At 43.8% G+C, this 24,843-nt stretch overlaps 1 protein-coding gene and 1 long non-coding RNA gene across 5 annotated transcripts; one reads left to right on the plus strand and one right to left on the minus strand.

Moving 5' to 3' along the window:
* Window positions 1-255: 255 nt before the first annotated feature.
* On the minus strand, window positions 256-17,130 carry NUP85 (nucleoporin 85). Of its 3 annotated transcripts, none has more exons than XM_050921090.1 (19): window positions 16,994-17,130; window positions 16,366-16,456; window positions 15,501-15,663; window positions 14,688-14,758; window positions 12,837-12,880; window positions 11,844-11,913; window positions 10,614-10,735; window positions 9,071-9,205; window positions 7,975-8,097; window positions 7,302-7,433; window positions 6,763-6,869; window positions 6,314-6,397; window positions 5,403-5,468; window positions 4,733-4,884; window positions 4,518-4,635; window positions 2,932-3,032; window positions 1,290-1,441; window positions 535-621; window positions 256-445 (listed from the first exon to the last, which is right to left on the minus strand). In XM_050921090.1, the coding sequence occupies exons 1-19, from the start codon at window positions 17,024-17,026 to the stop codon at window positions 344-346; spliced, it is 1,953 nt and encodes a 650-aa protein (XP_050777047.1). In that variant the 5' UTR covers window positions 17,027-17,130; the 3' UTR covers window positions 256-343. The 3 variants fall into 3 exon arrangements, with proteins under 3 accessions (XP_050777047.1, XP_050777049.1, XP_050777050.1); XM_050921092.1 differs by lacking the exon at window positions 16,994-17,130 and adding an exon at window positions 16,605-16,919 and having other exon boundaries at window positions 16,366-16,562; XM_050921093.1 differs by lacking the exons at window positions 16,366-16,456; window positions 16,994-17,130 and adding an exon at window positions 15,172-15,215 and having other exon boundaries at window positions 15,501-15,516.
* Window positions 17,131-17,388: 258 nt separating this feature from the next.
* Window positions 17,389-23,453, plus strand: LOC127033262 (uncharacterized). Of its 2 annotated transcripts, none has more exons than XR_007769038.1 (2): window positions 17,389-17,417; window positions 23,045-23,453. It is a non-coding gene; the product is annotated as an uncharacterized LOC127033262 (long non-coding RNA). The 2 variants fall into 2 exon arrangements; XR_007769037.1 differs by lacking the exon at window positions 17,389-17,417 and adding an exon at window positions 17,466-21,027.
* Window positions 23,454-24,843: the final 1,390 nt, after the last annotated feature.

The raw sequence follows: 24,843 nt of genomic DNA on the forward strand, positions 1-24,843 counted from the left end.
ACAGTGAGGAGTAAGCTGCTGTTTATGGAAGCCATGAGATTCAATCCATCAACCAAAAGGAGGTGGTGTCAAATCTATCAGGTTTGAAAGGTCTGTTCAAATTCAGTTCTAGTTACAGGAGATGACACAACTGAAATGGTAACAGAGGCAAATGTTATTGCTAAAGGAATAGGGAGTGGGGGGAGACTTCCTACATGTTCATTGTCTGATTTGAAACAACATTGAGACACGACAAAACACTGGCACAAGATCAGCTAGAAATATGCAAAACAAGACATTTATTCTTAGAAAAGCAGTCAGTTTTATGTACAATATGCCACAGAGTTACTTCAGGAGCCCATTCTCATGATCCTTCCAACGTGCCCTCCTTGACAATAGCTCGGGCAAGGTTTCGTGCAAGAGCAAGTCTCAGGATTTCCACCTTGGTAGTCTCAACGTCATCAACCTAGGAACAAGCACAGTGTTATGGAGACTTGCTTCGTCTTTCCCATGCTACCCCAGTTGAATCATCCAGTTGACTTCAGGCAAGATTACCTGGAGTTTTTGGTTATCTGTCTTTCCAGCTGTCAGGTCCTCCAAGCAGCGCATCAATTCATATGTCTGCTCTGCTGAAAATATTACCTGTGGGAAAGAGACTGTTTGCTTAAAACATTAACCACTTATCTAGGGGATCCAGAACAAGTGGCTCCTGAGGGACAGATCAACAAGAGGAGAATGCTTCTGCATGCCCATGCCCATGCCCATGCTCCATTTGAACCACTTAACACCTGGTAAGTCACGGGTCTTGCACTTGCAAGGCTGTAATTTTCTGGATGGACTGTAAGCCAGAGGGATTCACACTGGAAAATCTTAACTTCAAACCCCCAAAACAACTAGGCAGGTCTGTAACCTGCCTCAATCCTCAACAGTGCACTGAGTCTGCTACTTTGAAAGGAGAGGGCTGAATTACACCCTTATCCCCTACTACCTGCAATCTTAGTGTAAACAAGGATTTCACAGGATGTACATCAGCGATTAATTTTGCCCTAAGTGCCTCTGCGTCCTCCTTGCCACCACTGGCCATGACTTTCACATGGCCACACATTTCTTGAACAGCCAAATCTAACTCATTTACATGAGAAGTATGGAGAATCGCTAGTGTACCTTGTGTCAGTCATCAGGCAGGGGACAGGTAGTTCTGAGATACCCTGTCCTATTTGTGTACAACTACTTCCTGTCAGGAAAAAGAGGGATGCCTGTGGGTCAACAAGTATGGTGGTTGTGTTGTTGCATCAGAACCCCACATTCACCTCTTTCTGCTCCAGGAGGGGAAGAGCATCAGTCAACAGGGTCATCCAGAAGGAACATGGAGCAATATGAGCCGTCATCAGCATCAAGAGCAGCTTGGCAGCTTCAGAGAACCGCTTCTCGCCATACAGCCGATGGAATTCTCGGTACTTCCCTGTGTGTGGTGGGTGAGGGGAGTAAAACGTTAGCTACTGTCAGAAGATCCCAGGCTTTGGTTACAAAACACTAACAGGCTAATCCTGCTACTATGAAGTCTGTGGTAAAACTCCCAGAACTTAAATGGGGGGAGGACTGGGCCCTTTGGCAGGTCTGGGCTAAAGAGGGAAGTTGGAATCTTGTACAATTTATATATTAAAATAGCTTAATACATACAGCATGGGGACAGAAGGAAAACTTCCCTTTGTTGTTGTTTACCACTTAAACCTGCTTAAAGGACAACACCCCAGTTTTGTTCAGGGCAATACAGTGAGCGTCTGTGCAGCATCTTCCAGAATAGCTCAGAGAATGGTTTTAAATCAAACACATTCTGCAAGTCACCATTTCCTTTAAAGATGGCCCGCAAGGGGAGAAGTGGGCCTCTGCCCTGTGTATTTGCATTAGGACATAACAATGTTTGAAAGGCTTTCCGTAAAGCATTGATTTTTCTGATTGCTTGTACTGGAAATTTAGATCTTTGTTAACCTGTAAGTCTCTGAGTAGCAGTCGTGTTAGTCTGTATCCGCAAAAAGACCAGGAGTACTTGTGGCACCTTAGAGACCAACAAATTTATTTCAGCATGAGCTTTCATGAGCTACAGCTCACTTCTTTGGATGCATAATGCTGAAATAAATTTGTTAGTCTCTAAGGTGCCAAAAGTACTCCTGTTCTTTTTGTAAGGCTCTGAAACCCCAGGACCTGGTTACGATGAGATCTGACATCTGGGAAGTGAAGTGGTTAATTGAGGAGGGAAGGGATTTCACCAAAAGACAGGCAGGTAGCAGCAGCAGCCTAAGGTTTGGTGCCACCAGGGGAAAGAAGTTGTTCATATAGAAAGAAAGCGGATGGAGCCCTTCCGGTGTTATTTGTCAGAGGCCCAGCCCCCTAGTTCCTCTATGGTGTCAAGTCCTCCCCATTGTGAGCTTGGAGTTTCCATGCTGAACAAATGGAGCTGTGGAGATGTACTTTGGAGACCTTTAAGCAGTCGGCAAAACTACCATATGGGCAAGATAACTAGTGCAAAGGGTTTGCCTTTGTAGGGATCTAGGAAAATCCGCACATAAGTTTTTCCAGGTTCTCATCACTAACTCCTCACAGGAAGCACCACTAGATAGGGAAACAGATGGGAAAAATAAATGCTTATTTAGTTAGATTTTAGTTTAGATTTATAAACCCCCGAGCCCGAGACTGCCCTGCACAAACTGAGGTGGAACATCAGAGATCTTCTGTGAATGCAATTTGAGGTAAAACAGTCTGCCGACAACAGCAAGAGGATGACATCCCAAATCACATATAGTAATTTTCTCTCCCCCTGACATCTGTAATGGACTCAGGATGTAAAGGAGAGAAGAAATTAAGAAAACCAGTAGCAGCTCCAGAGCAATGGTTTTAGGGTGAACAACACTTTAAAGCAGTTCTAGGAAGGGTCTGCAGGCAGGAGATTCTCACCAAGAAATGTCAGCCGATCACTGAGCAGCATGGAGGGTCCCAAGTTATCGATAAGGTCCAGGTCTGAGAAGCTGCCTCTCTCACAATAATCCTTCAGGAATCTAGAGGGATTATTACCCAATGTCATTCTGTTTTAATCACCCTCCTAAAGAGCCAAAACCATTCCATGGAGGTGGGGGTCCATTCAGGTATTATTGTGTATGTTTAATACACCCATCTCCGCACTCTTTATTTTTGTTGTTCAGGATATTTGCAGTCACCAGGATTTGTTTTTAAAAGCAAAGGTGGAAGAATAGCAGCACAGCAAGCAGTCCTGAGGCAAACCGATGCATAAACAGCTCTGCCAGGTCATAACAAAGGCTTTGTTTTTTTACTGCACAGAAGAGCTGATAAGCAGCAGGAGCAAATTAAGTCCTAAGAGTTTTTCCAGTCTAGCCTTTATTATGCTGCTGCTTTCAGTGCTTGCTTCCTGTGTTGGTTTTCTTCCACATTCCGTTCAAGCTAATATGGTCCCTCCCACTCCTAAAACAAGACAAAAATAGCGCTTCTTTCTCAGGTTACTCAGCCCTCAAATGTGAAATAATAACCTGCGCTTCTATGGCAGTTTTTCCCAAACAAATGGGTCCTGGGGGTTGTGGGAAGATTCTAGATGAATCACAGGGTACTAGGCAAACATACACTTCTCCTAGCCCAGTGAGCAGGGTGGCCTGTGGGGAATGTGGGTTGGAAACCAAGCCTGCCCTGTGCTCACCCAACAGTGACAACTCATCCCAGCTGCTTGCTCCGGGGCATTGTGACCTGGCACACAGGGTTGCAGTGCCACCCAGCTGCCCAGGATTAGGATTGTGATGACAGGGCAGAATGTGCATATAGGTAATGGTGGATCACAGAAGACAATGCAGTTTGTGGGTCACCTTAGCAAAATGTTTGGGAACCATTGTTCTAGAGCATCTTCTACCCACTGATCTCAAAGTTACAATCTAATCCTAGCTGAGCCACAGGTACTTTCCCCATTTCCCCCAGCTGTAAAAAATTAAGCAGATATATGATACGACTTGTCAAAAGATCACACAGGAAGCCTAGAGCAGGTCAGAAACAGAAACCAGATCTTCTTTCTCCCAGCCGTGTTAGAACTAGTAGGGCGTTCCTCCTCCCGTACAGCCCCCTCACTGCCCACAAGATTAAGTACTGAATAGTTTATTCCGTTCAAAACTAGGATCTCCGTGAAACAATATTAACTTCCTCTGCTACCGAAGATTAAGTTGATCTGCAGGTCTGTTCTCTCCCTATTCTTGTCTTCTGAGGATTGCAGAAGGGGGGAGGAGAGTGGCAAGGAGAAGGGAAATGGCTAAGGAAGAAGGATGTTACAAGTATTGCACAATCCTTTGTCTCTGAAAGAGGTCAATGATTTACTTCACTAGCACAGATGCTGCACTAGTTTGTCCTAAGGGGAAGAAGGTTCTGTTCTAACAGATTATCTCAATTTGCCTTCAGAAGAGCCTTCTCAGGACAGTGCTTCCCTCCCCAACCATTACTGCAATGTCTCTAAAAGGTTCTGCTCTGTCTAGAGAGTAACAAAGACCCACCTGTCCGATATGAGTGTAGCAAATGCTGCGTCCTTGGCTCGGATGCTCCAGGACAGTGCTGAGCCTAAGCGATTGTTCCGCACAGCTTTCATGGCCATGATTTTACAGATGCTGCGAACTTTGGGATAAAGTGGGGAGAAGAGAGAAATGGAGAGTCAGTTTTTAGTTACACCAGGTCACTATAAGGCAATGAAACGTCATGAAGAGTCAATCACCTTGTTCGTGCATCTGTCTCTGCTCACAGATCCTCAGCACCTTTAGGGCTTTTTGCTCTGTGTTGAGGGGGATTCGCTCAATATGAAGCTCCAGGTAAACCTTGCCATACTCTGGACAATGATCAAAATAATCTACCCCCAGCTGCCACAGACTACAAAAGAGGGGAGAGAGAGGTCAAATGTTCCTTCTAAGGAGAACTCTCAATAAAGCACTTTATTATAGCCACGAGAGGGATTTGAGTCAGGATTAAGAACAGTAACACACTGTAGGAGACCCCTGGTTAGGTCAGTCACTCATCTTTGAGACTTAAATTGGCTTCTGCTAGTACTGATACCTATAGTGACTGCTCTGGAATACCACCACCTGCACCAGCTGTTCTGCAAACTTGGGGTTGCAGCGATAACATGTTTTACCTGTGACATTTATAACTAGAAAAGACAAAAGCATTAAAACTATGGTGTAGGGACTTGATGGTCTCTAATAGATCTCTTCTCTCTTTAACTCATGGTTCTAGCAGAAGCCCAAAGGCTTGGTCAAACAGCTTGATCAATATCCCTTCCCATAACAAGAGCCACTTAATTGTGCTGCCTTTCACATCATTAACCTGAAGGTTTCTCTTTTGTTGCCCAATGTCAGTCTGGTATCTGAAAGCAGGGAAGGAGTTGTTACCTGTGATGGGAAAAGAGCCCGGAGGCATACTCCAACAGGAGGAATTCACGCATATTGGAACCAAAACTGAAACAGAAAAGTAATACATTTTAATCCTAACATATACTCAGATTACCATGCGATTACCTAATTTATTAAGTGTCTCTCACAGTCCAGGCTACAAGTTTTTTTTGTTTTTTTAAGAAGTCTCTAAACTAGTCCATTTTTCTACATCACATGCACATCAAGGTTTTTTATTGCAGCGGGATCCCTCAAAACACACCCATTAGCAGCTGCAAGGTTGTATCTCAATGAAAAGACTCTGCTGAAGCTATTATTGATAAAGACTTTTCATTTACACAATACATTTCATCCTAGAGTAGCTCAGTGTGGTTTACAAATGCCACTGAAAATCAGCCACCTCTTGGGAGAGACATCACAGCTGTTTACTAGCATTCCACAACTAAAAAATAATTTAGAAAATCCTTTAGCCAACTGAAACTGCAAGCGAAATTTAGATAAGATTCAATTACTCAAGATGGAATTTAGCGAAGGCAAGAGGATTCATACTCCTACTTCATTCAAAATGTATCATGGAATCTCTAATCACCACAGTCAGTTCTATTTCATCTGGAAAAACTTCACTGCTGTCAGCACAGAAGACCCTAACATCACTCTGAGGCGCTGGTTCAGTATCAACTCAGAGGTGTGGCAGGTTGGCATCCTCTCCTGCAACATCACTTCTTGCAGCACTTGGATTTTCCTTTTCATTCCACAGGTTTCACTGGAATATACAGCACATCCCCTCGCTCTGAATCTCTGAAATGTAGTTCTTCACTAAGAAAATACTACATTATCCTTCTATCAACTCTTCTTAACAGATCCTATCTCTAGCCCCTGGACACTTGAGTAAACAATGCAGAGCCACTTACTAGAGATTGTGAGACTGCAGGAGTTTGCAATGATCCAGCAGGTCAGTCAGATGAGCCACAAACCACCAGTTGCTCAGGGCGATGCTGCATTTTCAAAAAGCAAAGGAAGAAAATATCAGCCTGTAACTGACAAGTGACTCGTTACGTTTTCTGGCGACATTTCCGACTGTCATAGAAGCAATACACTGCCCTAACCCAGCAGACTTGCAGACAAGTGACACTATGTCACAGACCTAGTGGAATGTTATCTTAATTGCTGTCTGCCTGACGTGTTCTTTACAAAGTCCTTAAAATACAGAACAGAGAGGCTCAATCATCCTTATTACGTGCACATATCTCTACATGCAGGCAGACTCCTCTCCATAAGAGATGCGAGCTTGCTGCGGGACCGAGGGCACAGAGAAGCAGTGCTGTATAACCAAGAAGTCAAAGTCTTACTAAAACTCAACCTGCATTCTTTAATCACTTGATGGATCTCGAACTCAAAGGCCGCCATTAAGATGCTGTCTAGAGGTTCCCAGCTGCTCTCTCCTCCCAGGAACAGGTCCATGCTAGACTGTGGAAGCCCCAAAAAGACAAGACACATTCAGTGCAAAGGGTCATGGGGACAGTGCAGGAGAAGAGATTTGGCCACGTCAGCCTTATTTAGAACTTTTTTGGGGAAAAACTGGGGTGACCAGGGGAGACAAACAAAACAAATGATTGAAAGGGTCAAACAGGATTTTTCCTAGAACAGATCGAACACTATGACATAAGAAAATTAGCGCAGATATTTGCAGTTTGCTACATTCAAGTAGAAACTGAACCAGTTACATGACACACTGAAAACTCTTGGTCAGCTGCAAATTTTTCACTCATAGCACGTCTGGAACTCCCTGTAGGTTGCTGATCCACTTTCAAACTCTGTGGGAAAAATCACACAAATACCTGGACCCTGTAAAACTTCAGCCTTCCCAATGTGGTTTGAATGCAGTAACCCCAGACTTACCTGTGCATAGAAGCGAAGTTCCACTGGCTTCACAGTTGGATGGGAGTAGACAAGTCGGGTGACCAGAAAGTGGTACCAAGTAGTCATGAGCTCCTTCTTCTCCAGTATGGCATTCTCATCTCCCAGCAGGATCTAGCATGAAAGAGAAATGCCACCGTAAGCCCTCATAGACTCACATCTTCATTACTAACTTCCTTTCTTTAAATCCCTCAGCTCTGCTTCTCTTGGCATCACACCCACTAACAGGACATGCAATCACCAACAACTTAATTAAAACCAAATAACTAAGAGGAAAAGAACAGCGGCTCTTGGGCATGCCATTGACCAAAGCATTGTACTGAGGGGACAGTCTGAGCTGATGGTATCAAACTTGCACTTATGATAGCAGAGTTCAGCAAAGAGCCTCAAAGTGTTTCACAAATAGTTAATCAGGCCCCAAAACATGCCTGTGAGCTCAATTCTATAACCAGCATTACTGCCTGACTTATGGAGAGGTGAAGTAAGGGGAAGCCATTTGCCCAAAGTCACATAGAGTCCACCACTCTAAATTTCCTGCTTTGACCAGCAGACTAAGATTACCTGTGTCCATACAGCACTCCCAATCCCCAATGGATGGCTACTGGTGCCTTCAAATCTGTGAACATAACCTCCTTCCTTCCCAGCCACAACAGACCTTGCAGACGGACTCCATGTGGAGATTGGAAGAAAAGGTCCCATCCTGGAGGTACCGCTGACATTCTTCATGCCAATGCTGCCATTTCAGTTCCATCTCAGTCAGTGTCTGGGTGTTGCCAATCTGAACCGGGAAGATACATACACACAATAAGGCAAATGCAAAGTCCAGCCTCTTCAACTGTCATTCAGCATGACTGTCAAACAAGCCTTTCATGGGCAAAGCAAAACACTGGCCCACGGCAAGGATTTTGATGTATGCTGCTAGCAAGCTTCTCCATCACTTCAGCCGTTTAAATATCAAAGTGACAGAGTGTACAGGAACCCACAGGGGACCACAATGCAGCATCTGATGCCTTTTCACCATAAAAAGGCCACTGCAGCATGTGTGGAGGTGGAGATGTGCGGATGAAGTCTAAAAGGAAAGTTCTCTGGGAGGTTGTGTAAGAGCTGTCAATCAGAATATTTTGAAGAACTGGAAAAATGTGTCTCCCTCCACAGCGTTGAGTAAGAACAGGAATCACCACCAAGGCCATGTTGCCTTTTAACATAATATACTCTTCTCCCTGCATTTGGGTCTTTTTGGGTTGTTACAGAACGGGTCAGCAACCTTTCAGAAGTGCTGTGCCAAGTCTTCATTTATTCACTCTAATTTAAGGTTTTGTGTGCCAGTAAAACATTTTAACATTTTTAGAAGGTCTCTTTCTATAAGTCTATAATATATAACTAAACTATTGTTGTATGTAAAGTAAATAAGGTTTTTAAAATTAAAACACTGCATTTAAAATTAAATTAAAATGCAGAGACCCCCAGACCGGTGGCCAGGACCCAGGCAGTGTGAGTGCCACTGAAAGTCAGCTCGCGTGCCACCTTCGGCACACGTGCCATAGGTTGCCTACCCCTGTTATAGAACATGTATGTCACAGCCAGAAGGCATCAGAATTCAGACATTTTAGTAGTCAGTAGGCCAGGATGTTATGTTATAGTGGCCCACAAGTGAGATGATACAGACTGGACTACAAATGCCACCCCCACTACAGACCACTGCATGTATTATTCCCCAATGGAACTGTATGAGATGGCTGCTGCATGCATACACTAAGAATGGGCATCTTCTTCATCAGGTCATCCAGAATTTTGCACATGCCCATCGATGTGGGGTTGGCGCTGGCTTCCTTAGAGAGTAAATGCCGTGCATCATCCATCCGGCCCTGCAGCACGAAGATGTCCACCTGCAAAAACCACCACAGTCCGTGAGCACCAAGCAGGAGCAATGCTGAGACACCACTTTCATGCAGAATCAGACCAAAGGTGAATTTTAACTGAGTTAACATGTATGGCTTTGAAAAGCTAAAGGAACCAAAAGTGCTTCAACTACAGATATTGTTAACTCAAACGCTCACAAAGCACAAGCCTCCTGCCACAGGGTGAAGGCCCCCTTTAAGAAGGAGGCGAGTCCATGACTTCTCAGCTGCTTCCCAGTTGATTTTAAATGCACCTGGATCATATTAATGGAGAAACACAGACAGTGGAGGACTCAGTCAGGAAAACGGCCTGAGAGAGACAAGAAAGGGGGAGATGAGAACTGCCTGGGGAGGAAAGGAGAGACCCAGACAGGAACAGGAGTAGCAGAGGAGAGCTAGTAAACAGAGCCAGCGGGAAGAAGGTGAAGCATGTTGTTGGTGAGGACTGGCCAAAGCTGGGGAACCCCTGTTGAGTTATAGGACAGTTCATGAGGAGGCCTCTAGGAACCAGGGGAAGAACCAGCCCTGGTTAGGGGAAACCAAACCCAAAACAAGAAAGTTGATGCTGGAGGGTGGATCCCAGGAGCAAGGGCAGGACTCACAGGCAGGGGGACTGGGGTGAATGAAACACTACAGGAATACCCCCTGCAACACTCCTGAATGGAGAACTGTGGGAAACCACACCAAGAACAAGGGGTTGATCCTGCAGGGACATTCCTTAAGCATGGGTAGGACTCTCAGGTAGGGAGGCCTGCATGGGAGGAATACTGCAGGGAGTTCTCTCAGAGAAGATCTGACTTGGGGCTATCAGAGAAGCATCATGGGGGAAAAGTGACACTAGGAGCTCTCAGGTGGATAGCCTAGAGAGTGATGCCCTGGGATGAAAGTGAAAAGACAGAGAAGATTGGAGATGGGACTCTCCCTCAAGAGAGTGAGCTGGAAATGATGTCCCAGGAGATGGCATGAAAAACTGCTGTGAACCTGCTGTATTCTGGGATTTCAGGGAGAATGATTTTATACTGTAGACTATTGTATATGTGCAGAAATTAATTATGCCTAAAGGTGGGCTTTTGAATCAGACACAGAGAGAATGTTCCTTTCATGGACGGACCTGTCATGCCAGGGCCTGCTGCAGGAGGGCGCCCCAGGTGGCGTGGCCCTATAACATTCCCTATACCATGCTGGCCCTGGCCTCTATTTTGATCTGAAATCCTCTCTAGGGGTGAGGATAACAGTCTTCATGAAGGAATCCCTCCAAGCAGATACTAGCAATTATGCCAAATGGTTTCTGAGATGCAATCTAGCGTACAAAGCCACTCATGAGGAAGGAGGGACAGAGCACACATGCAAATGTATAAACTTCTTTGATGGAGAGAGCACCAGTTTCTTTACTCACAGCATTCCAGAAGTCTTTATGCTTTGATGGATTTTCACTGCTCAGAACTTCCCGGACCATGCTGTCTACGTCACACACATGAAGACGAACCCAGTCGAGGAGGTGAAGCAGGAGATGACCAGCTGTAGGAAGAGAATACATCTCTCCATCAGATCCCTGCTGTTTTAAGATTCTAACATTATTGGTTTCATAATATATTTCCCACAGTCAAAAGCAGAGGACAAGTCTGCCTAGTTCTCCGACTCATTCATAGGATTTTTATCTGCCAGGCTCAATCCACCAAAGGCCATGGAAGAACAGCAGGCTGCTGCCAAATTAACAAACTCAAAATTTTACAAACTGAAAGGGGACTTGCTCCTTTGACTATTAACCTGCTCCATGACATAGAGAGACAAAACAAAGCTAGTTAAGGTTGCTAGCTAACAACATTGTTGTCACTTACCACAGGCACTTCAAAAACAAGATGATTGATAATTATCATACATCTTATATTGCCCACATGATGCCCATAGTTTTACTCTTCATTTTATTTTCCTCTCAAATCTGTTTTCGCTGGAAATGAGGAGGAAAAATAGCACCAGGTAACTCATTTGCTCTCAACAAAACCACCATCAAATAGTTCAGTTTGAGAACCTCTCTTCTGGATAATGTGATTGAATAGGCAGCATATGTTTACATATTTTGACTGCCTAAAAAGTAACTTGGATTGAAATCCTAGGCCAAATCCTCTCCTGGTGTAATTCAACTGATGTCAGTGAAGACACTCTAAAGTCAGTGGAGCTGCACCAAAGAATGTGGACCCTAATGGGTAAGTGATACTTACCATTTATATATAGTCTATGCTTATGAATTTTATAATATTTTGTACTTAGAGGTTGTTTACCCTTGAAATTCAACAACCTGAGAAAAAAATTCTGCTTGATATCACATTTCTCTATTAATTTCATGTACTATGACCCAACTCCAGTTCCACTGTAGTACAGAGGAAGGAGAAAACTGGAACAGGAGGGAAAAGGGAAAGAGGTCTATTAGTTTAGGGCACAGTGCTAGACAGAGAAGACAACTGAGACAGGAAGCATTGGGGTAGGGTTTGTTGCCACTTCCTGGCAATATTAGTATGACTTTTGGAGACGTGCCAAGATATGTTCCGATGGGCACGTTGTACATTTCTAGAACAAATACCTATGCAAACAAAATTACCTATTAACATCATTATACTCCAATTCTCACCTGGCGCTGCTTCAACAAAAAGGATCTCACACAAGTTCCAGATCAGCTCCATCGCGGACAGAATAGAGACCTGAGGAGCAACAGGTACAGATTTCATATGCAAAAGTCACTCCCGAGTTTCCTAACACAGCAACCAAAGAAAGGCATTTGAACCACAACATGTCAAATAGCAGCCTTCCTCCTTATCCACTCCTCTGATAGTAAAACACTTCTCCTGTCCAAAGAAGTGAACTTAACATTTCAGAGAAGATCAGTAGTAAAATGAGACACTGGGCCACATATTTGATTTAGGAAGTTTCGAAGCTGCTTGCACATTAAAAAACAAAAACCATCTCCCATCTGTGGTCAACACTAAAATAGTACAGGAATTCTTTCTGACATTAAGGCTCAGGGATCTGAGAGACCTCAATTGAAGGTTACAATGTTTATTTTGGTTCTAAGTGAGACCTCAATTGAAAGTTACAATGTTTATTTTGGTTCTATAAAGATAACTTAGGTCTGAATTTATAACCCAAGGAAAAGTTATGACAGAGGGAAAACACCAATAGGGCAATATTAATGCTGACAAGATAATACCACAGCTTGTATTCTTTACTCTTCCTGGAAGATAGTTCCATTATTGCTTCAAGTGCATGATTTCAAGGCTCACTACAAGCCTCATCAGTTTTGGGGTGGGACATCAGAGAGGTAGGCTCTAAGGGGAGGCTGGGGTATTAGTTCGTGGTTGGATTTTGTTAAAAGGCTAGAGTATCTGAAGTCTATAAAATTGGATCTATACATAGATTACGTCAGAGCACCCAGAGCTCTCATAACTCCTACAACTTGTATCTCTTACAACATAAGCAGCATGCTGCTGCCTATACCACCAAAGCAAAAGACTAAAGAAGTAGATTTAGAACATATCATTGTCACAACATACTTGCCTGGTGTATTTGCCAGCAATCGTTTTTTTCAGCTGTGACTAGATTTCACAATATAATGTTTGTAAATTACCTGGGTGCTGTGCTGGCACTGCAGCTCAGGGTCCCGGGTAGAATCTGAGGTAAGAGAGAGAAAGAAGTCAAAACACCCCAAAAACATTTTTCCAGCCCTCTGATGACACTGCTCAGAAATGAAGCAGTTTCATGTTTGGATCCAAGGATATGCGTGGTCATTCTCCAGTCTCATTATCAAAAACTTTTAAATGTTACTAGATATGACCTTAGTTACTTAGCACCTTTTATTAATTTTGTACAAGTTCTGATCTCTTTTATAAGTGTGATAGAATGCATAACATCATTCTGGGAGCTCTGTGAAAAGATAATAAATTCATATAATGTTACAGTAGTAGGCATCTTTCAGTCTTGAGAGACCATGGGTATACACCCCTGAGAGGTAAAGAATTTACTCAGTTGGCTTTATGGCAGCTGCGAATGTGGCTGAAGAGACCCACTCAAGAGAGACAATCTTTGCCATATCGGTCACATTTAAAGATGATGTTTTGCTAAGCTCCTATCACTCACTGAAGCAGGCAGATGGTGGCGGGACAACACCCTATGGTCTAGGGGCTGCCAGTTTTATGGCAGGCAGTGGTTGTCCAGTGAGATACAATGATCTCTCCCACCATTGGAGACAGCCCCTGCGCTCAACTCTATGCCAATCGAATAAGAGCTTAGAACTGGTGACTGCTGCCTCCCGTGTTGTGTTGATGCTCAAGACAAAGCTGGAGTTCCTCTTCAGGCCGCAAGCCTAGGCAGATGATATGGAGGCCCTGAATTGCCCAGGCATCAGGACCCCACTCTCGATGTCACCGGTAAATCCAGAGGAGAGGAAGAACCAGTACATCTGGGATCCGAAGTGCTGCAGGAGTTGCCGGAAAGATACTAAAATATCTTTGGTGCTGCACTCCAGATTTTCTGTCTGAGTTTACTCTCATAGCCCTGAATTCTCCCGAATTCCCCCATAAGGCAGTGGGGCTTTTCTGTCAGGGGTTGTGCCCTTAGCCTTACACCCTCCCGGGCTACCCACAAGGCAGTGGGTTTGATGAGGTAGTACCATCTACTCTTATTACAGTAGCAAACATAGTCTGACCTGACTTTCTATGATGTTATATCTGGAAACAATTTTGGTTGCTGGACTGTATTTCAACATTGACTGTTTGTGGTAACTGTCCTGCTAAATGTCATTATTACATATATGATATACGATGCTCAGCAGTACAAGAGGAGTAGGAGTAAGGAAAAGAGCAAAGTAATAGATAGGGGTTCCACATGCAAAAGAAAGCCTATTAACTAAACAGAACAAGGATGGCACCAACCGTCATCAGACTCTGCCTAAAAGTGACAACGAAACAAGGACATTACACTTGTATTAATGATCCAGTATGGTTACCTACTCTTCTGACTCTTTAAGAGTTAGAAGCTGCATTTCCCAGCAGAGAAGATGAGAGGGAATCCCAAATTAATGGAGTGATAAATAAATAATGAGAAGCCTGGGACAATAAGAATGACTGTTTGAGGCAGTTGGAAGTGGGAGATTGCAAAGTATCTTGAGAAAAGAAAAACATCAGACTTGTGAAGCAATCGAAAAGATCAAGGAGGGAATTAAAGAGCAGAGAAATAAATTAGGAAGAATAAGAATTTTAAAAAGTGAGTGCAAGAGTAAATTCTGAAAATTCAATTAAAAAATAAAGAAAAAAGTTTCTCCCAGGTTTACAAATTGACATTGTATCGCAGGGGTGGAACTGCAGTCTCAACAGTTACTAAAATCTGAAAACACTTTTACAGCAGTTATAACAAATTACAATTGCCAATGTTATTTTTATGGTCTCGAATACTGTCTCTTCTTAAACGGAGAAGAACTTACTAGCCAACTGGTGCATCTCCTCCATACAGGCTCTTATGACTGAACGGTAGTTTTTACTCACTCGAACCAATCTGCCAAGAATACAAAGGCTTTCTTTAGAGAGATTTATTTACTGTTAGCTTGTGCCTACAGGCTAGTAGGGCCCCCATTCTGCAAGTTTCTCTGCAGAGGCAGACCCCTTCTGCACTGTACTGAAGTCAGTGGGGCTCCACACTGCTAGAGAAGCGTATCTATTTGCGGGACTAGGGCCTAATTTTGTAAAATGGATAGTGGAAAAATTAGTTACACAATATTACAGAGGGTCGGCAGCTGAGAGAATTTGAGTTTCATTACCTCCCTCATTGGATATAGATTCATATGTTTGGTGGAAGAAGTGGAGCAACATATTGGTCCTTTCCTGCACCGCAAAATTATTATCGTATCACCTTGCCTCACTTCCTACCAAGACATTCTGTAAGCAGTCATAGGGGGGTTGCTCTCCTACCTCATGTCTACAGATGAGGCAGTATCCATCAGCATTGAAGGAGACTGGGCACAAATAAAGGGAACAATCAAGATAAGATATGTTTCTTTAATAAATTCAGTCAATGAACAACAAGTACGTACTGTATGAAGTGTACCTTTAATAACTCACTAGGGTACCAACCTAAGAAGATACACAGACACCACACCTGCCTCCACCTTCCACTATTAAGTGGCACAGAACAATCTATCTGAATTGTGCCTCACTACTGACATATTCTTCATAGGGGACAGGGAAGCTGACATGTTCTCTTTTTGTTTCAAAACTATCTAGCATTTCTATTTACTCACTGTGCTTTCCTTGACTTCCCAGCCAGTTCTTCCTCACTCCTCTGGAGTCCAACAAAGATCCCATGGGATTCATTGAAGAGTTTGCGTAAGGTCTGTGAGTACACATCTTGATCTTTGCGAACAATGAAAATGTTGGGGCAGCCTGGCCTTTTCTCTGCACATTCTGAAATGAAGCATGTAAATCATAAAATAGCCAAAGGAATGCTACTACTCTGCAATGTTTAATGCAGATAATCCATCTCAGCCCTATGGGATAGTAATATACTTCTGGACTTCAAAAGTTAAAGCCTACAGTAATGGTTCTTAAAATATTAACTGGTTCAGAAATGGTTCTTAAAATGGTTCTTATTTGGTAAGAAGTCTAAGAGTCAGCACAGAAATAGGGCAAGAGGCACAAAACTAGTAATAAAATATCAAACACTCCGTAAAACTCAATTCCAAAAAAAAAAACAAAAGACCCACTAATAATTTGTGTGATAATGAAAATACAAATCTCTTCAATATATTAATTCCTAAGTCTGATCTGTCACATTAGTGTTTATAAGGTGAATTCTTAATTCTCACACCATTTGGTGGTGTTCTTGAAGCCTCAACTCCTGGAGTCAAATGACTGCTCAAGAAGTTTCTAGGTCTCATGTTGCAGAATAAAACTTAAAAGAACATGATCTGAGTGTACTCCAAGCTCTTGGAAAGGCAAGTAAAAAGAACCCCAAATTTATTTTAAAATATCTCATTTTAAGCCAATTTATTTTGGGGCCTAACTCACAATTTCTGAACACTTGAGGTTAGGAGTATCCCTGTTTGCTCTGCATTAGTATTTAAAATCCACCAAGATAAACACTCAAGGATAAAAGAGAAGATCCACCTTTTGGGAACAAAGTTTCATACACCAGCATCTCTCCAGGTGCCCAGGCAAAACACAATTTCTTCCTTTTGGAGTCCACCCCAGGAATCAGCTGTTAGGAGATAGGGCACAGGGGCTGTCAAGCATGCAGCTGCTCTCTAGAACAGAACAGGCAAACACGATTCCTCCTCCCATTTTAGGTTATGCTTCCCCTGCATCTGGGAGTAAGAATCCCAGCTTGGGTTCACAGGCTCATCTACACAGAAATTTTTAGCACACTAGGGCAAGCCCCCCTAGCACAAGTCTTTCTACACTGGCTGGGAGGCTTGCTCTCAGACGCAGTAGAGACGTGCCCTCAGTTTTCCCATCTGTAAAATGGCGATAATGATACCACCTTCCTTCATAAAGCACTTTGAGATCTACTGCAGAAAGGCGCTGGGTGCTGCTCTGATTATCACTGTATCTTTTTGGCGGCGGGCTCATTTGTGCTAACGAAGGGAGACAGTCAGCAATGCACAGGCACGAGGGTGAAAAGCTGAAGTGACCCACAACAGTTCCCTGCTCCCCTCTACCCCGCGTGTCCCCCCCGCCCCAGTGCTCCTGGCAGAGTGTCCAGCCCCCCCGCAGACGAGGGCTCGCTCTATCCTACAGTAAGCGGCGGCTCCACGTCCAGCTCCTCCATGTCAGCAGCGGGGTCGCCAGGAGACGGCGACAAGCACCAGAAGAGAACCAGCTCCGCCGCCACAACAGATGGCCTGCACCCAGAGAGCCCCGCCCAATCCCGGGCCGGGCCGGGCGCCGGGCACAGACAGAGGCCCCTGGTTCGGGGCTGCCCGATGCGATGCCTGCAGAACTCTACTCCTCCGGGCCCACATTGCTGCAGCTTCCCTCTCGATCAGCTCCCTGGAACGGGGTCAAAAATAGTGTGTGTCAGAAAGGTGGGGATAAGGCCTCCCTTTGTGGGCTTTGTGTTGAATTTTGGGCAGGCTCTGAACAGGACAGTCCGGTCGCGCGACAAGCCGTGGAAGGACCCCGGAAGGTATATAGGCGGGAGCGGCGGCTGAGGCGCTCTAGTCAGTCATTGGGTAGTGGGTGTCCTGCTGCGTGTGGATGGGGGAGGAGGAGGAGGTTGTCGGCGGTCTTTACCCATTTCCAGGGTCAGCTGCTGGGGTTTCCTCGGGATCCCGTGCTTGTCCTTGGGTCAGGCCTCGGTTGTCCCTCCCTAGCGCTGGAGGGCAGCTCAGCTGCTTGCGGGGGGGCGTTGCCCGTGCTGTAGCTGTCTCTGCTGACGGCTATAGGGCGCCCTCATATCGCGCCAGTGGGCAGCCGCACCCTCTCAGGATGGAGGGGGGGCTCTTGGTGTATTCCCGTGGGTGGGGGTGCGCGGGGTGTAACTGGATCTCAGTGGTGTGTTGCTGCTCCCCGGGGATGCTGGGTACTTTCCCATCGTTTTGGGCCCAGAAATAACTCGGGGGGTGAGAGATCGTTGTCCTAACAGGGCTTGTGTAACCCCATCTGCTGGCCTGTTTCCCTCGATCTGCATGGAGGGGAGGATGGAGTAAATTGGTGTAATGGAGGGCCTGTCTGGTCTGCTCCACACCCCGGGCTGTGCTGCTGGTGGTCTATTCTGCACACAGATTGGTATTGTTATCTGTGTGAGTTGTGTAGGGAGTGTAATCATCCATCCCTTCCCACCAAGGGATGTTGAGTTGCCATATGCCTCCATGTTTATGATAATCACTGTTATAATTTTACTTCTTGTGAGGGGGCTCAGATAAACTTCTTACATGGTTGCAGTGTCTACACAGGTGCTCTTGAATGATAACAAATGGGACAGCAGAAGGTTGGGTGCTTTGAAATATTACTAGTCTCCATTCACTTCATCAGGCTGACGTGGGATCATGAAGTTGAACTTCTCTAAGAGCCCCAGATACCCAGAGGGGCTTTGCCTATCTGGCCAGGACCAGAGGGTGCTAATCCTAGCCTCTATGCCTACCTAGGCTAAGCCAGGGAGTTGTGAGGTCAGCATGCAACTGCATCTTCCCCTTTTTGGGACTTTGAAGCTTTTCAAGCTATCTGAGTACTTGGCAAACAACAAACCCTTTCTTGAAGTCACCACTTGCCTAGCCAAGAAACAAAAAAAAAAATTGTGTCCTGGAAAATTGGAAGTTTGTTGAAAAATGAAGTGATTTATTAGTTTTTTAAATCTCCGACTTTCTAACCAATTTCATAAAGTTGGGGATGGTGGTCCTGATTGTGAATGATGGAGGTTTGGAGTGTCCATGCACAAAACTAGAATTAATGCAAAGTGAAAGGTGGGGGTTATAGTGGATCACAAATTGAATGAGTCAGTAAAGTGATGCAGGTGCAAAAAGAGGCTAAAATCGTTCAGGTGTATTAACAAGAGTATATGGGCACCACACTTAAGGAAAGATAAGGGTATTTTTGTTGCCCTTTAGAACAATATAACAACTTTCTCTGATGATGATGAGATGCGCATATGATTGTACAGCACATTTGTAAAGGGCAGGTGACAGTGATATCTATGGCCCTTACTGAAATGAGAGCATTTAATTTCTAAACAAGCCACGTATGGAAATAAATGAACTTAACTCTGTCTTGTTGTGACATTATGCAATAACTACAGTTATGATTAAGGTATTTTGGTTTTGGTCCCAGATGAGTATTGTCCTGCTAAACCCAGGGTTGTGAGTTCAATCCTCGAGGAGGCCATTTAGGGATCTGAGGCAAAAATCTGTCTGGGGATTGGTCTTGCTTTGAGCAAGGACTAGATGACCTCGTGAGGTCCCTCCCAACCCTGATATTCTATGATTAGATTAAACTGATTTTTTAAAAGACATGTTAGAATTTTTCCCTTTATGGTGTCAGCAGAGAGCAGAATTAAGGTTATTTCGGTGCCTTAACTGTGTATTTCCACTCCTTAACAGAGCTGGTCATAAAAATTCCAATAAAACATCTTTTCATCAGTATTTGCTGATTCATCAAAAACAAAACATTCCATTAAGGCAGTTCAATTCCAACAAAGTTCTGATGAAACTCAGGGAAGGTTCTGACAGAAAAACCTGACTGGCTTCCTACTAGCGCACCCACCTGGCCACTCAGCAGCCCATCTGGTGGGGCTACAAAGGAGCCCGGACTTCTTGACTCCTGAGCAGCTTGCATGGCTCCTAGCTCATTGGCAGCCTGAGCTGTAGGTTGATTTCCTGAGTTTATAATGCTTGATTTTGGGACAATTACAGCACATCCCTCTAATATCTTTTACCTTTAAACTACTAATATATTCTCTCAAGTTAAACTCTGTTAACATTATTTTTGTCTGTGAATGTCCTTGGTTTTTTTAAAAGTGTTTGTTTCTTGGTTAGTGCTCATGGATGACAATGGCCATGTATATGACCATGTAATGTTTCTAATGGTTTGTGGTATCAACTTTGCATCATTCTTTAAATGTTAACTTTCAAGAGTAGATTCAGCCACTACACCAGAACAAGTACCACTGGCATCACAGTTCAGGCAAGTTCTTTCATGGCTAGGGTGTTGTATGGAAGAAAGTACAAAAATCGTTTGTAGGAGAAACAAACAGGGAGCAGGTTAAGGCAGCATAAGTAGGGAGAGGCAAAGATGTGAATAGTTTTGATGGGAACAAGAAGCTTGACCTTATGCAGTGGAATGGGGGTTGGGGAGAGGTCCCATGGTAAGGAAGATGATCTTAGCAACTGTGTTTTGTATGGACAGAAATGAGGTGATGGTTTTGGGAGGTCAGAAATGAGGAATCAAGTTTGGAGATGAGGGCTTGAACAAGAGTCTTGGCTGTGTGGACAGAAAGGATATTAGAAATGTTATGGAAGAAGCAGCGATATTTAGAGACAGCATGGACATGTGGGTCAAGGGATAGCAAAGGAGATAAAAATGCATCTCTCCTGCCCCTCTCTCCAAAGTTAGTGGTCTGAAGGTGGTTGTGTTTTCGTAGTGACAGAGGTGGTGATTAAAAAAATGTGTTCACTTTTAACTGGGATGGATTTAAGTTGACATGAAATACCCAAGAAGAGTTATCAGAGAGACACAGGTGTGGACTGGATTGAGGGAGTCAGGTCAGAAATGGAAGGATAGAATTTCAAGTCATCGATATAATTGGAGCTGTATGGGTAGAAGAGGTCACCCAAAGGGTATAAAGAGAAGGGAACATGAAAACTGTGCTGTCCAAATGGGGAGTAGGGAGGAGTTAGGGGAGCAGGGACCACTGAAGGTACAACCACAGAGGTAGGTTGTACCTCTGGTTGGTAAGAGGGGCCACTGAAGGTACAACCACAGAGGTAGGAAGAGAAGATTTGGAGGAGGAAGGCAGGGTAGACTGTGTCAAAAGCAGCTGAGAGGTCAGGGAAACTGAGGATGGCATAGAGATCCTGAGATCTGGTTGTGAAGAGGTCTCTATTTAGTGTTTCAAATGTCCGTATTAAAAAGTTAATATGGCTGAACGTTGGCTAATCACATGAAGCATTAAAGTGTGGTTCCATCCGAAATGTGACCCTGTAAAAATACCATTGTGATGACTCACTTACTGTCTCTGACTTCTAGGTCAAATCTGATTAATTTACAAGTGCATATTATTTTTAATAATTACCAACATTGCAAATTCATCCTGGGCTCCAAAAATCTAGATTACAGGTAAATCTCGGTATTCCTTTAGTTTGAGCTTTTATTGTGGTGGTTTTAAATAGTTTCCATGTGTCTTGTAGGCATTTCACTCACATGACTGTTCCTTTTAATTCCTATTTAACTAGCTTACTCATTTTTGTGTAGTTCCCCGTTTTGAAGTAAAAGTCTACTGTGGTGGGTTTATTTGGTATTCCCCCTCTACAAGAATGTTAAATTTAATTGTATTATGGTTGCTATTGCTGGGTGGTTCAGTTATATTCACCTCTTGGATTAGATCCTATGCTCTACTTAGGACAAATCAAGAATTGCCTCTCCCTTGTGGGTTCCAGAACTAGCTCTTCCAAGAAGCAGTCATTAATATAGTCTAGAAATTTTATCTCTGCAGCCGGTCCTGAGGTGACACGTACCTAGTCAATATAGGGATAGCTGAAATCTCCTATTACTGAATTTTTTGTTTTTGTAGCCTCTCTAATCTCCCTGCGTATTTCAGTCACATCATCACCATCTTGGTCAGGTGGTTGGTAGTATTCTACTGCTCTGCTCTTTTTATTCAGGCAAGGAATTTCTGTTCATAGAGATTCTATGGTAGATACAGTTTTGTACATCACTAAAGAATTCTGTTCCCTCCTTAGTGTTGGTATCCTCTGAGAATTTGTGGACTCTTATTATGCCTTCCCTTTTATCTCTAAATTATTCCTTGCATGTTAACCCTTCTGGCATCCTGAAACTCAACTGTCTCTCGCAGTTGAATTGCATCAGCTTGTAGCATCTTTGCGAACTGTACCTTTTGTAGACCTGGTCATCTTGTGTTCCAGAATCTAATCTTTTGTTTAATAAAAAACAAAAAACCCTACGAGTCTGGTGTGCTTGATTACTAAGATAATCTTCAGACTGTTGACTATTTGACAGAGAGCGTGGAACAGTAGTTGAGATAGGAGCGTCCTCATCATCTCAATAGAGTATAGACTGAAGCATAAGGATTATTTTGTTTATTTGTATTGTAGACCACCACCACCCCAAGAGCCCCAGTCATGGACCAGGATCCCATTGTGCTTGTTGCTATATACAAACAAGGAACAAAAAAGATTAACTAACTTCTGATCAAAACACGTAATGGGCAGATCTTCCTACAATAACTGTTCTATCTATTGTGAGTGGAGTGTTTGTGCCTTAAGCAGATACGGCTTGGAAGAGTGTCTCACTTCCGTTCCCTTCCCAATTCAACCTCTGACACCCTCCAGTTAGGCAGTATCTTTCTGATAGAATGTGTTGCCCAGAACTGAATGCAGTGTTCCACAGCAGGTTACAGCCTGAATAGTACATTGGTAGTGTTCAAATACAGTTTGGTCTTTCCTGTGTTTGTATCCAAGCCATGTTATAATCATGTTATGGAGGCACCATGTTGGGCTTCTTGAACATGGAAAGGGATAGAATGTTGAGACCAGACAGTTGCATGGTATGACATTAGATTCCAACTATTAGTGCTGTGATATAGAGTGGAAATGTTACAGTGCATGGGAGGCCAGGCTATAATGCAGCTCCATAAGAGAAATTTATGTTCCCTTCACTGAATGCAGGTAGTGGTTGGTCAATCCACATAGTATGTGAATCAATAGGCCAAGTCCCTCTTGTAGATCTGACGCTCTGTGATGACTTCAAACTCTTGGACCCAGGTCAGTGTGAAGATTCAATTTCTAGACAACTGGTGACAAGTGGGTGTGAGGATTCAGTTTCCAGCCAACCTTGTGTAAGGCTAAGTTAGATGGGCTTTGAGAAGGGACTAATATTAGGGAAGAAAAATCCATGGCAAAAGACAAGAAAAAGGGGAGCAGCATCCATGGTGAAAGAATACTGGGAAAATCTGAAAGCAAGGTTGAGTTTTGCTCGTGAATCAAAGTTCTCTTATTTGACATTACACAACTTTTAATGTTTAGTCTGTGCAATTTTTGTCAGTATCTGCTTCTAAAATGCACCTCCCGTAAACTTTATGAATTAAAAAGTACACGTTTTGTTTTTTGCTTCATAGCCCAAGTATGTGTTGAAAACAGCTGGATATGATGAAAACAGTTGCATTAGCAATACCTAAACTGTAAAGACTCCAGAACAGCTTTGATGGAACCTATCCAACAGCCTGAGACTATCAGCTGAAGGTCTCTCACGTGCTAACGTCAATGCCATGGGTGTCCCCCATCACCTCGATAAATTCTTGGATGAATTTCCATATGGCATGTGTGACAACAGTCACTGTGAACCCTTTGGATCCAGCAAAATATACTGAGGTATCATTGGTTCTCTGATGTGTAGCTGGATATGAAACACCTGAATATCCCTGGATATTTTTAAACATGGCAGCAGTGACTTGAAAGGGTCAAATAATCAATAGGATTCACAACAGAATACTTTGCATTAGTCCCAATATATCTGTTATCAAGTGATTTTGCCAAGTATCATATATTCTTCCCCAGTTCAAGGATCTGCAAAACAAAGTCTTTGAAATTGAGTCAGATTCTGCCTTGGATGTACAGGCAGGACAGGCCCCATGACTTTAGTGGCAGCTACTAAATTTGAAAGAATTAACCTCACCAAATTTGATCTATGCCCACAATTTCTTGAGAGGAAAGCCAGCACAGAATTCCTTCATGTGGGAGAGTTCTGTCCTTCACAATTGAGCTAGCTCCTTATAAACATTTTATATAACGTATTGAACCCTTCACTAGCAATGGGATAGGGTGAGACTAGAGCAGAGGTTCTCAAACATTGTCAGCAGACCACCAGTGGTCCTATTGGCATCCAGCGGGGGTCCGTGGATAGTTCCCCCTCATGTTTGTGTCTGGGTGGCCGCACATGAGAGAATGAAGGGTCACTCACCTAATTAGTGGAGGCATGCAGGTGTGGCAGCACTAATTAAGTGCCTGGACCTCGGAGAAGATGCACATGTAAGGTGAGGTGGTGACCTTGGGGGGCAGTAACGGGCAGTGGGGTGAGAAGAGGGGGTGGGGAGAATTTAGGATGTGCAAGGCTGTAGCGGCCAGAGAAAGAGGTGACTTTCCCCAGCTCCAGGACTGGCTGCCGGGGAGAGATAGCCCTCCTTCCCAGACTCAGCATTGTGGCGGGGAAGAGACACCCCCTCTCCTTCCCAGCCTCAGCTCAGGGCTGCCGCAGCAGGGGGGAGAGGGAACATCCATCGCATTAGAAAGGTAAGACTACTAATATTAAAATATGAGTTGTGTGCTTTTATTTGTAGAACAAAAAAAGTTGATTTTTTTTTAATATAGCACTTTTATCCAAAGCACTTTACAATAATTAGCTAACGGTGCAAACAACATTTGGAAAGATCAATTTTCAAGTGGTTTGTGGAAAAAAAGTGTGAGAATCATTGGACTAGAAGGTTTGAAGAGGATCAGTGTACTCATACTATGTAGGGACTTTGCTGCCCCAGGTGGTAATACTGTGTGAGTGTGGGGGAATACTATAGGAGTAAATGGGAAGGATGATAGCATTACAACCACAAAGTGGCATACAAGGCCTGGTCTACATTAGGATTTTACATCGGTATAGCTATGTCTCTCAGGGGGGTGAAAAATCCACACCTCTTGAGAAATGTAGCTAACCCTGCCTGTAGCCAGCACCAGTTCGATGGAAGAATTCTTCTGTTATGTGTTACTGGCTCTTGGAGAAGAGGATTATAGCGGGTGCAGTTGTAGTGTTTTAGTGTAGACAAGGCTTAAGTGAGTTATATGGAAGAGGCACAAGGAGGTGGCTAGGGGGTGATATCTCCAAAGGCCAGGGACTGTGTGGTGCTCCAGATGTGGCATATAAGAAAGT

The sequence above is a fragment of the Gopherus flavomarginatus genome, chromosome 12, assembly GCF_025201925.1.
Source record: "Gopherus flavomarginatus isolate rGopFla2 chromosome 12, rGopFla2.mat.asm, whole genome shotgun sequence".
Taxonomy (NCBI): Eukaryota; Metazoa; Chordata; order Testudines; family Testudinidae; genus Gopherus; species Gopherus flavomarginatus.